This window comes from Clarias gariepinus, chromosome 6, assembly GCF_024256425.1.
Source record: "Clarias gariepinus isolate MV-2021 ecotype Netherlands chromosome 6, CGAR_prim_01v2, whole genome shotgun sequence".
NCBI classification, from domain to species: Eukaryota; Metazoa; Chordata; class Actinopteri; order Siluriformes; family Clariidae; genus Clarias; species Clarias gariepinus.
Genome location: NC_071105.1, coordinates 30,620,362 through 30,635,760, shown reverse-complemented (window position 1 = coordinate 30,635,760; position 15,399 = coordinate 30,620,362). Strand labels below are relative to the sequence as shown.

General features: G+C 39.5%; 1 protein-coding gene across 1 annotated transcript; it reads left to right on the top strand.

Annotated features, from left to right (window-relative positions):
- Window positions 1–3,917: 3,917 nt before the first annotated feature.
- On the top strand, window positions 3,918–7,718 carry gbx2 (gastrulation brain homeobox 2). Its single transcript, XM_053499121.1, has 2 exons — window positions 3,918–4,873; window positions 6,513–7,718. Exons 1-2 carry the CDS (start codon window positions 4,396–4,398, stop codon window positions 7,022–7,024), a joined length of 990 nt encoding a protein of 329 aa, XP_053355096.1. The 5' UTR covers window positions 3,918–4,395; the 3' UTR covers window positions 7,025–7,718.
- Window positions 7,719–15,399: the final 7,681 nt, after the last annotated feature.

Here is a 15,399-nt window from a genome sequence, read left to right as displayed (position 1 = left end):
GATGAGGGTTGGGAACCACTGACCTACATAGACACATTTGATAATTAATGGTGAATGTGGTATTTACACATTTGGTATTTAATTTGGATGACTGCACTGCCACAAAGACGTTACATCTAAAGCAAATACTGCCAATCCATATTTAATGACAGTATTAATGTAATAAATGACAGAAACAGAGATATGTAGATGATAGTGTAGGGCTTGACTCCTCTATACAAATTTTTTGCGGCAGCACCATGTTTGCCCCCCGTCGTTCATCTGTCTTGAAAATGTGCCCCCGAGGCTCGACTCACTGATGCCTCACCTCATTTCCTCTCTTTAATAAAGCAAGATGAATTGGGCCATGGCGTCGTGTCATGGTGTGAACCGTTTAATGCGTTACAAATGAAACACCGAATGCTATGATTAGTGCACCGTTCAGCACCGATTTCACTAAGCGTGCCTGGCGATGAAAATGCACCCGGTACACATATCCACCTCAAAAAGCCAATTGGCCTAATCAAGGGGGTGGAAGAGTAGCCTTAAAGCATATGCTCAAACCGCTTCATGCTTCCTAAATAAGAAATCCTGTTAGTTTGTGTTACAGCAGTAAATAGTAAAGGTTTGAAGAGTATTTTATTACCCTAAGAGAACTTCACATGCACAATTTAAAAGTGGGTTTTGAACACTTTTAATATATCATTTACATGCATCAAAATAGCTATGCGTTGCCTTTTCACATGTAGTACATGACATGTTCTTTTTATGTATAACCTGTTCACAAGGTCGTGTTTTGCATGTTGGACATGATGTCACATACACTTTGAGAAATTTTTTTAAATGTACTTCCAGATGTGACTACACAGTACTTACAGAATCACATGGAAACAACACATGAATACTGTTTGTGATGTTTTCTCAAGGGCTTACATACACATACACAAAAGGATTTCACATTAGGATGAAATATCATGCAACATCTGAGATCTGTAGCATAAAACAGTATAAATAGCTACATAGAATCACGTGCAGTAAATTATGCAGAACAACAAAAAAACAACATATTTTCTGAAATCTCTGATCAAATTCCATGTCTTCTTTATGTGCGCAATAAATCAGATAACTCAGATACGTATACCAGTGAATGAGACAGCAGTTGGTCAGATCTGCTACAGTATATCATGTTTATCATGGCATCACTAGGTCTGGCGTAAGTGTGAAAAGTGTAGTGTTTCCACCACCTCTGAGAATATTGACTTATATGGGAGCTCATGAGCACCACTTGACTGGAGAAGTGGATCAATAAGCCCTGTACTTATTCCTGCACCTTAGGAGGAACAAATTCCCCAGGCTTGATCTCACATCATTCTGGGACAGTTTAAAGGTTAATAAATCCATTTCATTCAGATCAAATGATCTAAAATCGAAGGCCAGGAGGCCGTGGATTTTTAATAGCTGTCTTTGAAACAATCGGAGAGGATTAAATGTGTATACTGCAGAAAAGTGCTTGCGCCTGTGGCCTTTCCTAATATGTCTGAATCAGGAGTGGAGGAAACAGCGAGTCATGTTTTCATTGGGAGAGGCGAACTGTGCCGAATAAATTATGGCTGACATTTGGGTCTTGATGAAAAGGTTGAGCCTGAGACACGGTAACTAAATAATGTTGAATGGTCAAATGCTTCGGGCAACATTTCCGAATCCATTTCCCAGCAAAACTGCGTCCAGCAGCAATAAGAGCCTTTTAATTGGTTTGCCCAGTGAGTAAACCACTTCCAAATGCAGGGGCATTTCTGCACAAGTGCCATATGTCCCAGCGTGTGATATACTTCAGCTCATGCATGGGAAATAAAGGTGTGCTAGTTTGAGCGTTGATATTCTGCAACTATTATCACCACTGTTGCACTTTATTGTCCCTGTGCTGAAGGTCTTAAGGGCAGTCAGTGTCTCTAGGGCCCTTCCTTAATTTAGCCTGCGGTAACGCTTCCCTTACTTTGACATAATAGATGACCCCACACACCACCATGCAGGAAAGGTTTAATTAAATCATATTCCAATCATAATCCATGTTCTTAATTAAACTGGATAATTTATAAGTACAAAGGGGGTATTTATTAACTGGTCTCCAGCACTGGTGCTATGGCAGCATATTAGAGAGAGCGTAACACCCCCCCCCCCCCCCCCCCACACACACACACACACACGCGCACTCCACAGCCACCCCATCCCCTCACACACATACACCCCCTCCAATTCTCTCTCCTTTTTCTATTGATGCCTCCACATGATTGATAATGAGACAGTGACTGCTGTACTATTTGTCTAATGGCTGTGCAATTAAATCCCCTTGTAAATGACCCATGCCTCATTTCGTTCTAATCTATGGAATTTTGATTGAATTTGTCAGCGCTAATTGAAAAATACTGCTATTTAATGTCTGCATTGCAGTTGTGGCTCAGGCTCCCTTTAATGAGACAGTGTCCCTGTGACCCTGTGCAGGGAAGGGGGTGTCCTTGATTTAGATTGGGGCAGGAGGGGGTGTCAGAGCAGAGGTCATGGTTTTAGGGTGAGTGCAGAAAAAGTCCCCAAAGATTACAGATGATTTGAAATATATACAAAAAACCTACCCAGCCTACATGGATTTTAATGATCTGGTTAAAGAATATGATTATAATACATAAATAAATGATTACAGATATTTGACAGTAAATGTTTCAATAAAATTATGCAAACTGTAACAAACAATACATACATATTTGTTTTGTGTGTGTGTGTGTGTGTGTATATATATATATATATATATATATATATATATATATATATATGTTTATAGTCCAAATGGTTTGCTTTAATAAATTAGTTTAAGTGAGTTAGCAGGACTTTTGTGTCAGCTTTGTGTCAACCACTAAATATTAGTGTGACTCAAGTCATAATTATTAATAATGATTCCATGACTCAGTGTCTTTCCTGGTGAAGTACGATTATTTTCAGAATATCTCATTCGTAATTCAAATTATTTAAAAGTATTTTTGTAGCCATGAGAAGATTCATTTAAACAAATATGCACTTGCATTAATGCAATACTGGCATGCATTAAAAAGGTTTTAGGCTACGTCATATAATCATACAGTTTCTCAAGCATGACATTTGTTTTAGATTGATATATTCAGCCAAAGCGCTGCGGCTGCTGCGCGCGCGCGCGTGTGTGTACTCGGAAAAAAAGGTACTAAATTGTACCTTGGAGAGGTAATAATGTTTGGGGATGCATCTTTCTAGTTGTAAGTGTGAAAATGCCAACGATATAAAGTAAAAGCAGAGATTTGTTCTTTTTCTAAAAGATGGATGTTTTATAGTATGCATAAATAGTTTTCTATTTATGTTTACTCATGTATGCTTTATTGTAGGTCTATAAGACAACATATTGTCATATTGACATATTGAAATTAGCATGGTATTAATTCTAATGTGTATAAAAATGCCTTGCACACACACTCTTTATTAAAGCTGCTTTGTTCACCCTGTTTGACAACAAGACCTATTCATCAGACCCTTCTCTCACTGTCACTGTGGAAAAACATTTTCAAAAAAAAAAAAGGAAAACAGAACAACACTGCAAGTGTACCTAACAATTTTAGATCAAAATAACAGGCGTAATTATTTAAACGAGTTTATTATTTAGAGTAAATGATTATTATTCATCTGATTATGTGCATAAATAGAAGTCAGCAGCACTAACCAAGGTGTTGAAGCAGAAATGCACAGGCGCTGATGGGTAAACGAGCAATGTTATATATACAGGACTGAATCCGACATAAAGCGACGCGACGCGTCAGGGAAGCTCCGTGTCCGCGCGCTCCCGGGGACCAATAGGAATGGCAGGTGAATTTGTGGGCGTGGCTTTGACGGGCGGTCCGGGCGCTTAAACCGAAGGAGCGCAATTCAAACTCTCAGATCAGCAGCTGGTCACAGATGGAGATCTGGAGGGAGAGGTCACTATCGAGGCTGAAATTAAGTGAAAGGAACGAAGATACCGCACAAGGTATACTGGTGCAGTATTGTTGTTATTTTTCTACCTAAATTGTGTTTTTAAAGTTAGTATTCAGAGGAGACTCGAGCTGAAACGCGCGCATACGGAAAGCGCAGGATTATCAGCGCCACCCTCAGCACCTGCTCCGGACACCGGACCTTCTTCCTCTGTGCTTTTGGGGGCTTTTGACTCTCACCTCACTCACACCCACGCGCGCCGGCGTGCCCGCGCAGGCGCGCACGCGTACACACGCACACATAGTTTGTCGGGATTGTAACGCGTGAAAGTGATTCCGCTTGGATTTGAGGTGAATGAAAGTTGTGAGGAGAGCCGCTAACTCTGCGTCACTGTAAACTTTTCCAACTTCCCAGTCTGAACTAGTCGAGCTTATGAGTGCCGCGTTCGGTTCCTCCTTCGCCATGATGCAGCGCCCGGTGGGAAACACCACTGCCTTCAGCATCGACTCGCTGATCGGCGGCTCCCAGCAGCCCAGTCCGGGGCACTTCGTGTACACTGGTTACCCCATGTTCATGCCCTACCGCTCTGTGGTGCTTCCTCCTCCTCCTCCTCCACCTCCTCCTGGTCTGACACAGGCGCCTCCTCACCATCAGCTCGCCGCTTTACCGGCCGCTCTCCCCGGCGCGTTCTGCTCCAGTTTGGCGCAGGGCATGGCGCTCACCTCCACCCTCATGGCCAGCCTGCCCCAGCACCCGGAAGCGGCCCGGAAGTTTGGTACGCAGGCCCTGCACGCGGCCTTTGACAAATCTCATGAGATCCGACTAGACGCAGAAGACGGTAAAAGTTTCCTGAGCAAAGAAACCGCCGCGCTTCTGCCCTTCCACGATGAGCCTCTGCAGTCCGCTACAGGTAACACTGTCAAACACTAAACATGTACATGAGGGTAGTGCAGGCGCTTATTTACTGAACATTACGCATAGACCGCATTATTATATGTTCCTGCATCAGAGAGTTTGCACAATTAAAGAGATAGACCTGGTTTTGTGTCCTGGTCCATTTTCACAAATAAATAAACTAGATTGTTATTGTGGTATTACTATCACTGGGACGTTATTTGCCTTTTTTATTAGCAATCTTAATTTTCTAATTAATTATTATTATTATTTAGTTCAGTTTTAAATTTGTTCCTGAAAGTGCAGTTATCTTAAAGACTACGATATTATGATTATTATGATAAAGCTGAGAGCAAAAAAAATGAACAAGCAAAAGCACTAAATGGCACCTTATTTTCTAAAGTGAATCTTGTTGATCACTTTTCGTGTTTTATTAAGGCATACCACAAAAAAAGACTATTTTAGAATATCTAAGCAACAAATTACTTAATAAATATTTTTTTGAGATTTAAGGACGCCTGGACTAATCAGTTATTAAACTTTGTGAATGGCTCCTGTGGCTCTGGAGTAATCATGTGTAATCTTCTTACGCATGCCGTCTATATGACAATAATGCGTGGAAATGAATCAGTTATATGAGTGTTTCATTTAGAGAAATGAGCTTGTGCGCTAAAGATGAAAGAGGGACTGCTGTCTTGTAAAATGTCACTCGATTTGTTAATGACAATATAACGATTTAACGGCCTCGGGAAATACAGTGTTATGTGCATGGCTGAGAAAAGTGCAGAGGCATGAAAGCCACTTATCAGGTGTGGATTAAAGGCCTTCAGAGAGCAGCGCCTGAAGGCGAACTGCACATGACTTCCTTAATTTAGCCCAGTTTAATTGAGGGATGAAGAAAGAGCCTGTGCTGTTTCAGGGAAGCTGTAAGAGGAACGCAGTGTCGCCTCCATCAGTTAAACCTGTATGGAAAGTTTAAAGGACACTTCTGGTTATACAGTGTAATGCCCGCAACTTTACACAAAAAAGGGTCATTAAACGTCATATACATTATAAAAAAGGGGGTAATTTGTTTATGTGCTTCATTTTAATCAAATTAATTAAACTTTTTAATTATTTCTATTAAGACTTTGCAAATGATTTATTATGGCGATCCAATAATTAATCTTCCAAATGATGTAAATATTTTTTGTGGTAAACAAGTCACTTTTTTGCCGGGGTAAAAGTGCGATTAATTTAGGATCCAAATAAATATGTTTCTATGCATGGCTAACTGTTCCAATGATAATCATTATCAATAACAAATATTATTATTATTGTTATTGTTGTTGCAACTGTTGTGCAGTTGTATATGGTGCAGTTATGAGTTTCATAAACCGCAAAGATTCAAAACATTTTTTTCTCCAGACTCTCTCCTGGCAGGTTTATTTAAAGTGTGCGCATGACCTCTGATTACCTTGTTTTTGGTGCCTTTCCAAAACATACTCCGAGTGCAATTGCGCGTAAAAGTAGCTGAGCAGTGACCACGATCTGATTTTAATGTTTTGAATACAGTAAAGTTTAAATACATTTATATCTATAATTAGAATTCATGCATAATAATCAGTAAAAAGAAAAAGTGATCTGATTCAGTTATATTTTTGTCCACCCCACAGTACGAGGTCACGGCAAAGACGATCCCAAAGAAGACGAGTGCGCCAGGAAGGACGAGAGTTTCTCCATGGACAGCGACCTGGACTACAGTTCGGATGACAACATGGCCCCTGCGTCCAGCTCTCTGTGTGCTAAAGACGACGGCGAGGTAAGCGCGGGGCTGGAGGAGAGCGCGCGCTCCGGGAACGGCGCCTCGGGTGGGAAAAACCGGCGGCGGCGGACGGCGTTCACCAGCGAGCAGCTGCTGGAGCTGGAGAAGGAGTTCCACTGCAAGAAGTACCTGTCGCTGACAGAACGCTCGCAGATCGCGCACGCCTTGAAACTCAGCGAGGTGCAGGTGAAAATCTGGTTTCAGAACCGCAGGGCGAAGTGGAAGCGCGTCAAGGCGGGCAACGTGAACACCAAGGCGGGGGAGCCGTCCCGGAACCCCAAAATAGTGGTGCCCATTCCCGTGCACGTGAGCCGCTTTGCCATCCGGAGCCAACATCAGCAGCTGGAGCAAGCAAGGCCGTGACCCGCGCTGAGCTGCGGACTAAAACACACTCAACTCCGACTCGTTTACAAACATGACTCCAGACGCGGATAGCTGCGTTTCTCCTCGGCGAGGAGGCAGTGTCGGCTTGTCTGAACGCACGAGACTGCAGAGTTTTGTAGTGAATAATGCGGCACAACAGCACTCCTCCAGAAGTGTTACTATAGATAGTGTGCTGTTTTAACATACAGTCTAATGCGGTTTGGGACGCAGCCCAAGTTCTGGTAGCTGGGCACAGACAAGAGCGCGCGCGCGCGCACGCACACTCACACACACACACACACACAGATGCCGAGGACCAAACGACGAATAAACAAATTCCCTGTAGATTTCAAGAATGTGAACTTTCATTATGTTTCTCTGTAGTGTTCTCTATGTGTGTGTGTGTGTGTTTGCTTTTTTTAACAGAGATGATAAGGTGATCTATTAAACGGAGCACTTTTGCGGCTCTGATCCACTGAAGCACTGAATAAAAAACAGTCATGCCTCCGAGATTATGGTCTGTTCTATTCACACCTGTTTTTATTGTTTTTATTTGTTATAATTAATACTCATTAGTTTTTTCTGCTTTTGGTATTTTTGTTCTTCATGGGGGCACGCTGCTAATTTATTTGATATTGTGGAAAGAGTTGCTAACATGCGAAGAGTTTAATGCGTCGAGATTGTGTGCATTAAAGTGGACCGTGATTGTGAAAAAACTCGTGTTGGTGTTTTTTTTTATTATTCATTTGTCATTTTCATAAATAACCGAGTAAGAGACTACATAATAATAATAATAATAATAATAATAATATTATTATTATTCTCTGTCTGCTGTAATTAAAGTTACACTATTAAATTTGCAATTAATTCTTTAACTAATTTGCGCTGCAAGAATGCAAGGCAATCTGTTTTTTATTATTCTATTTATGTTTTTATCCTCATCTCATGCGCAGTGTGTGTTAATTAAAGCCTATTCGTTTCACACACAACCAGAATTAAAGACCAAATGAAGTTCAAATTAACATTATACAAAACACGTATGCAATTATTTCCAAAGAAAAAAAAAGAAAAGCAAATCTAGACATAGCTGCTTTTTTAAGTTCTTTAAAATAATAATAAAAATATAATAAATAGAATGAAAGAATTTTGTTTGAAAGAAAACGTTCCAAATGATTATATTTAAAACACAAGATAAATACAATTTAAAATTTTAATTTAAGAATGCTTAAACATTATTTTATTTTTTGTAAAAATATATTTTTAAAAATTATTTAAAAAATCATAAAACATTACGAAATATGAAATGCTTTGTTGATCTGCACTGTGAAGGGAAATGTCGGGGCTCTGAAGCGCCACACACACACACACACACACACACACCACAGCAGAGCATTTCAGAAATCTCGCAAAAATACCAAACAGCAAATGTTGAAACATTCAGTAAGATTCTCCACTAAAATCTCGGTTGTATTAAGAACTTGTGCTGTCAGTGACATTACAAGAGGTTTATGCTTTTCGGACAATGCTGTATGAATGAATAAATAGCCAAAACAAATAACCACAATATATTATAATATAATTACACATCGTTCAGCCATAATATTAAAACCAGCTTTCTAATATTGTGTAGCTTTTCCTTGTTTTGCCAAAACAGCTCTGACCTGTCGATTCCTGAGCTCCACTAGACCTCTAAAGGTGTGCAGAGGTTTCTGTGGTGCAGCAGATCCTCTCTGTGTGCTGTAAGGTGCAATGTGGGGTCTCCTTGGAAAAGACTTGTTTGTCAGGTACATCCCACAGAAACTCAATCAGATTGATCGAGATTGAACACCTTACACTCTTTGTCATGTTCCTCAATCCATTCCTGAACATTTTTTGGTTACTCATACCATTCCAGAACACATTATCCTATGGAAGAGCTCACAAGCATTACAGAATAGTGTTGGCATGAAGGGGTTTACTTGGTCTACAGCAATATTTAGGTAGGTGGTACTTGTGAAAGAAACAGCCTGGATCCAAGGTTTTCCAGCAGAGCATAGCCCAGTGTATCACAATGCTTCCCGTCGTCTGTTCCACAGGTTTCCTCGCCTTACACACGTTGATCAGATCAGGTCATCTTCTTCCCATGCTCCCTAGTCCACTTCTGCTATGCAGCATTAATGTTTTTATTAATGTGTGTGACACAAGCTCTTCTGTGGTATTAGAGTGGACAAGTCAGCTTTTGCTCCCCTGTGAGTTTTGTGTGCATAACCCTTTTGTTAGGTGTTCTTTCTCAGATCATTGTCTACTTACCGAAAACCAGGAATAACCCTCAAGACTTGCTGTACTGGCGATGCTCTGACCCAGTCATTCACCCAATACTATTTATTTATTATATAAATACTTGCTTAAACCCTTATGTTTGACTACTGTTCCTAATCAGATTCAATTGTTTACGTGCTGCCCAATATATCACACCCTTTGCCATTGTAATGTGAAAATCAATGTTATTCAGTTCACCTGTCAGTGCCTTTAATGCTTTTATATATGATCCAAAAAAGCACAAAAGTCAGACACACTGATTAATAGCTTGAACTTCAACAATATATATTTTTATAGAACTCACAAACCAGCTGTACGTCTTCCAAATGGGAAGCATCAAACACACATATACAGTAGGAACAGTTATTTTGTGAGGAGCAGTCCTTAAGCGAGCCTCAGTGGACTAGATAAGCTCTAAGATCAAGTGCTCTAAAAGTGTAGGCTAATACAATGATTTGAGAAATATGAGGTAAAATGTGCAGAAAGAAACAAGATGCCCAAAGTGTAACTAAGGAGGAGGAGGAGAAAAAGAGAGATCTGACAATTGCCTTAAATCTAATCATTTATTTATTTATTTATTTATTCATTTTTCGCAAATAGTAATCAAGACCAGCCATCGTGCCGGACAGATAAATGGGCCCTGGGGGAATCGGCCAGGCCTACAGCTTTTCACTCCTTCGTGTCCCTTGCGCACTAAATTAACAGCAACTTGTCTAAGACTCAAATTAACCTCCGATGATTAATTCTGATAGAGAACAAGCCATGAGACTCATGTCACCTAATAGGCACTGGCTGGAGGACCAATAAGTCATCTGAGGCACACGCATGCACACACACACACACACACACACACACACACACACACACACACCTCTTTAACTGACCAAATTTGTACATGCAGAATAAATAGGAAAGTAATTCACTCGACATTTTATAAATAAAATCACATAGATCTCACTCTAATAGGATTCACCAGTCAGCAACTCAAACATGTGTCTGATAAACATTCTAGTACGCTTGTGCTTCATTATTATTTGTGTCTATAAACCTGGAGATACACTCTTAATACAAGTGACATACTGTATGCAATCTTCTACATTATTTCCTTCATCAGCTTGGGATCTTTCATTTGAAAGGAGATACAATTTTGATTCATACATGTATTTTATTATGAAAATAATAACATTTATTGAACACATTTTACCATATTTAGAAATATTCATGTTTTTATTTCCTACTTTAAATATAATGAAAATAAGACTACTATTCCAAAAGCATATTTTAAACTAGCATTGCATCATCAGTGTTGTTGTCAAGCAGTGTGCAGTGAGCAATGGCAATTCCAAGGGCCCCTGTGTGACAGAGGGCCCTTAAACATTCTATGGATATAGAAAATAGTTTGCTTCCACATGGTTGGGAAACCAGTATATTAGGTTATCAAGGACCATCAAGGATTCCAAGTATCTCTAGTGGTGGCTCTGGGGTGCATCATATACCGCCAGTCTCCAATATTGGTGTGTGTGTGTGTGTGTGTGTGTGAGTGTGAAAATGTGAAAAGACACTCCTCCAGCTCTTCTTTCCTCTGAACATAGCAAGATTATCATCACACCATGATGGCCCTGCTCACGCCTCATTTCAGGGGATGTCTTGCATTTCTAATGCCATTAGCATGTGGATGTGACACACACACACACACACACACACACACTGATAAATGAACACAGCTGTGTTAATACACTGAAACAGCACTTTGCTTCACTGAACTCCATCACAAGGGGAAGTGGGTCTGATTTATGACAAGAGGAGATCAGACTGGAGTTGGACAAGATGCTCCACAATGGCAGCCTTTTCATCAGAACAATCCTGCTCCACTGCGCCACCGCTTCCTTACTCCATGAGCAGGATTATGTAAAAGTACAAGTACCTTAACTTTGGTTGAAGTTACCAAAGTCTGATTTTAAAATGTATTATGAGTGTGTAATGATTATAAGTTTTATTATGGCTTTCTTATGGTAAGGCATAATATGGTGCAATATCAGTTACAAATCTGCATGTAAGCTAATCAGTGATGTTAGCTAGTTAGTTATTATCCGATATTTAGCTAATGTGATGGCCATTTTTTTTTTTTTTTTTTACAATTTTACAAAATTAATAATACATTAGATAACATAGATTTTCTGGGTTTATTAAAATCAAAATGAATTTAATTCACCTTAATTTTTCAGGTTGAAAGTGGAATTCAGTGACTTTCTGTAGGCACAAAAGGTATCTGGTATTAAAAATCTTTCAATCCCATGCATGAAATCATTTCTTTCAAACCTGCGTTCTCACAGATTTTAACAGATTTCTTTTGATTTGATTTTATATCAATGAGTAACAAAGATGCTTAGGGAAAACGAATCAGAGTAAAAGTACACATTTTATTTAGGAAATGTAGTGGAGTAAAACACACAGTTCAATCCCTGCTATCAGTTATCACCCAAATGGGGATGCGGTCCCAGTTTCCATCTCAGGGAGTTTTCCTTTAACAACGTTATCCTCCGCTTGCTTATCAGGGACAATCTGATGTTTACGATTAATAAATATTTCATCATACTTTTTAAACTCATTTCCAGATTTAGTTATTTTTAGATTCAGTAAAGATGTTTTGCGACAGTGACCATTGTTAAATGTGCTATATAAATAAAACTGAACTGAACTGAAGAAAAGGTTGCATGTAAGTAATGTAAGTATTTAAGTAAACTACAGATATCTAAAAATTCTATCTAAGTATATTATTAAGGTATTTGAACTTTGTTACATTATAATACTAGATTATAATGATTACTCTTAAAATGATGTTTAGAGGCACGCCAGATGTGCACTGGTTACGTCTCCAGATTCCCCAGTTCAATCCAAAATATATTATTGAATGAGGAGTGTTCTGCAACGTTCCATGTCCGTATGAGTTTTTTCTGGGTTTTGTGTTTATTTTTTTCCTGCTTTCCAAAACAACATGTCATGAGACATGAGAATCGGCTACTCTTGTTAGTTGTCAAAGAGCATGTGAATACCTGTCTGTATTAATAGTGCACTGTGATGGACTGCCGTCCCACTGAGGGTGTCATGATCCCAGAATAGGATCCACCATGACCATGATCAGGACAAAGCACTTATTTTATACTGATAATAAACTATAATAAACTGTATACATACAGTTTTGCTATATCAAGCAACAAAAAAAACAAACAACTAAGGATATTTAAATTACTTAAATAAAGTTAAGAACTCTTTAATACATTATCAAAACCTGATGATGCTGACTTCTCAACTTTGTTTAAGAAATATGATGAGAGTACGTTTAATAGTGAAAGTAAGAGCATATCCATGCATTAACACTGTGATGAGAACTAAACAGCTGTGTGGCCATAAGAAAACCAGATGTTAGTGAGACTGATCTAAAAGGTTTGCTAGGAAGCACACTGACTGGACTTTAGAGCAATAAACAAATGTCATGTGGTCTGATAAGTTCAGATCGACTCTATTCCAGAGCGACAGACGCATCAGGATAAGAAGGGAAGCACATGAACACTGTACAAGCCTCTGGAGACAGTGTTTTTTACATTTACAGAGTTTGTGCTGTAATCAAAGCTAACGGTGACTGAATCTTAGAATGTGAGATTTTTTTAGCCAGGCTTGGTCTATAGTCTGATGATATAAAACTGACAGTCGTCGGCCTTCTTTCGTGAAACTCCTGCTATCTCAGCACACCCAATGTCCATTTCCTTTCTGCACACTGTTCAGTTTCCCCCTCAGTCCTGTCTGATCTCTTTAATTACATCTGCTGTCCCCGGCTGCTGAGGCTCCCTTTTGTCCTTCCCTGGTCAGGGGGCTTTTGTGAGCGTGAGCGTTGTCCTTCTGTCCCCTCCCCAGCTGCTTTGTGAAGCTTCCTGAGACAGAGAGTGAGAGAAAGTGCGAAAAAAAAGAGTCAGAGAGACAGAACGAGGAGAGGATTAGAGCACCATTATCCCATTAGAGCCTCAGCAGAGTCCACAGGGCCTGGCATGAAATGCCTTCATCTACACCACACAATCCCAGTGCGTCTCAGAGGGCCTGCAGAGCAAACACACACACACACACACACACACACACACACACACACCTACACACACACACACACACACACACACACACACATATACACACACACACACACACATACACACACAGCCTCACACACACACACTCCTGTTTGTAAGGAAGGACATGATGTGATTGATCTTGTGGAAATCCGTCAATTAAATTAATGCTAAGGACAAAAAGATACATTTTAAGCAGCACTAAATATTATCCCTTACTGTATAATTTTCCTAAGAATAAAAATAAGACTTTACATTGTATTATTGTCTCTATTTGTTCCTTGAGCATGGAAACAAGCTTACAATTTAAGCTTGTTTCCAAGCTTGAATTTACCGTTTAAACAAAAATGCTTGAAGTTTAATCTTTCTTGTGCATCTCTGAACTAATATTTAGTTGTAGAACCATGGTTTCTGAGAACTGCTTCACATCTGTGACAATTGTACTACAGGCCACAGTTCCTCTGTATTTCTTGGTTTTGCCTCAGAAACAGCATTTTTAATGTCAGGCCACGTGTTTTCTATTGGATTAGGGTCTGGGGATTGGGCTGGCCACTCCATAACGTTAATCTTGTTGGTCTGGAACCAAGATGCTGCTCGCTTACTGTTGTGTTTGGGGTCGTTGTCTTGTTGAAACACACATTTCAAGGGCATTTCCTCTTCGGCATAAGGCAACATGATTTGTTTAAGTATTCTAATGTACTCAAATCGATCCATGATCCCTGAAATGTAATAAATAGGAAAACACCGTAGTACGAGAAGCATTCCCATATCATGATGCTTGTGCCTTCATGCGTCACACTCTGCTCTTGACAGAAACACTGCTCTGTCGCGATTCTTTTCAAAGGTAAAGTACAGGTTCATTTGTTAATTTTCTCCCTCAGCCTCTCTTATGTGTGCACGCGCATAAGTTGACGCCGAGCCGGTTCACACACTTTCTCTTGGGATGGGAGGGGCTTCTCACTCACTCACTCACTCAAACTCAAACAAATAATTTGAGTTTCCAGTATTTCTTATGGAAAAATTTTATTTGCTTTACAAGTGTTTTGGAATACGAGCCCGCTTCCGGAATGAATTATGCTCATAATCCAAGGTTCCACTGTGTGTATATATATATATATATATATATATATATGTAGTGTGTATATGTGTACAGTATATATAAAATTACTATTTTATGTTTCATGGTAAAATCCAGAATTCAAGCATGTTCTTTGTATAATTTGAGGGCTGATTCAGACATGTCCCATGCACAACATGAAAATGTCACATCCACAGCACCAGTTTATCTAAGACAATTAATTCCTATTATTACAATAATATTACAAACATTTTCAAATCTACATTATATATTTTTTGTTTATTCAAGGGTACCATAATATAATGCTAAAATGCAGAATTTGTAGAAAATCTGTACACTGTAATAAAATCTTACGTGTTTAATGTCACAACCCTGATGCTGCATATTTTCAGGAGGAAAATAATGGTCTGAATTTAAAGGATTGTTTTTAAAAAAAATCTAAACTACATAAAAAATTAGGCAAACTAATCGACTGATCCTAAGCTTATTTATGCTCTGAGGCTTTTTGTTTACCAAGATGAATCCAAACGTCCTATTAATAACACAATAACAATTTCCCTTTACTGGCCCAATCATTACACAGCAATGACAGCAGCCCTGAGCACAAAGTAGCTCCATGAACACATGCTTTGCTGGATGAACTCGGCTAACCCAAACAAAACCACCTCACTGAACACCTTTGTACTGGAGGATCTGGAAGGTCGACTGCACACCAGGCGTTTCTGTCTAACATCAGTGTCTTAGTATTTCGGCGGATTGGGTGAACCCCCACAGATGCTCCAAAATTTAGTAGGAAGCCTTCCCAGACGAATGGACGTCATCATTACAGGAATAAATATGGAATGGAATGAAATGTTCTAAAAGCATGAGTGCAAGGTTCA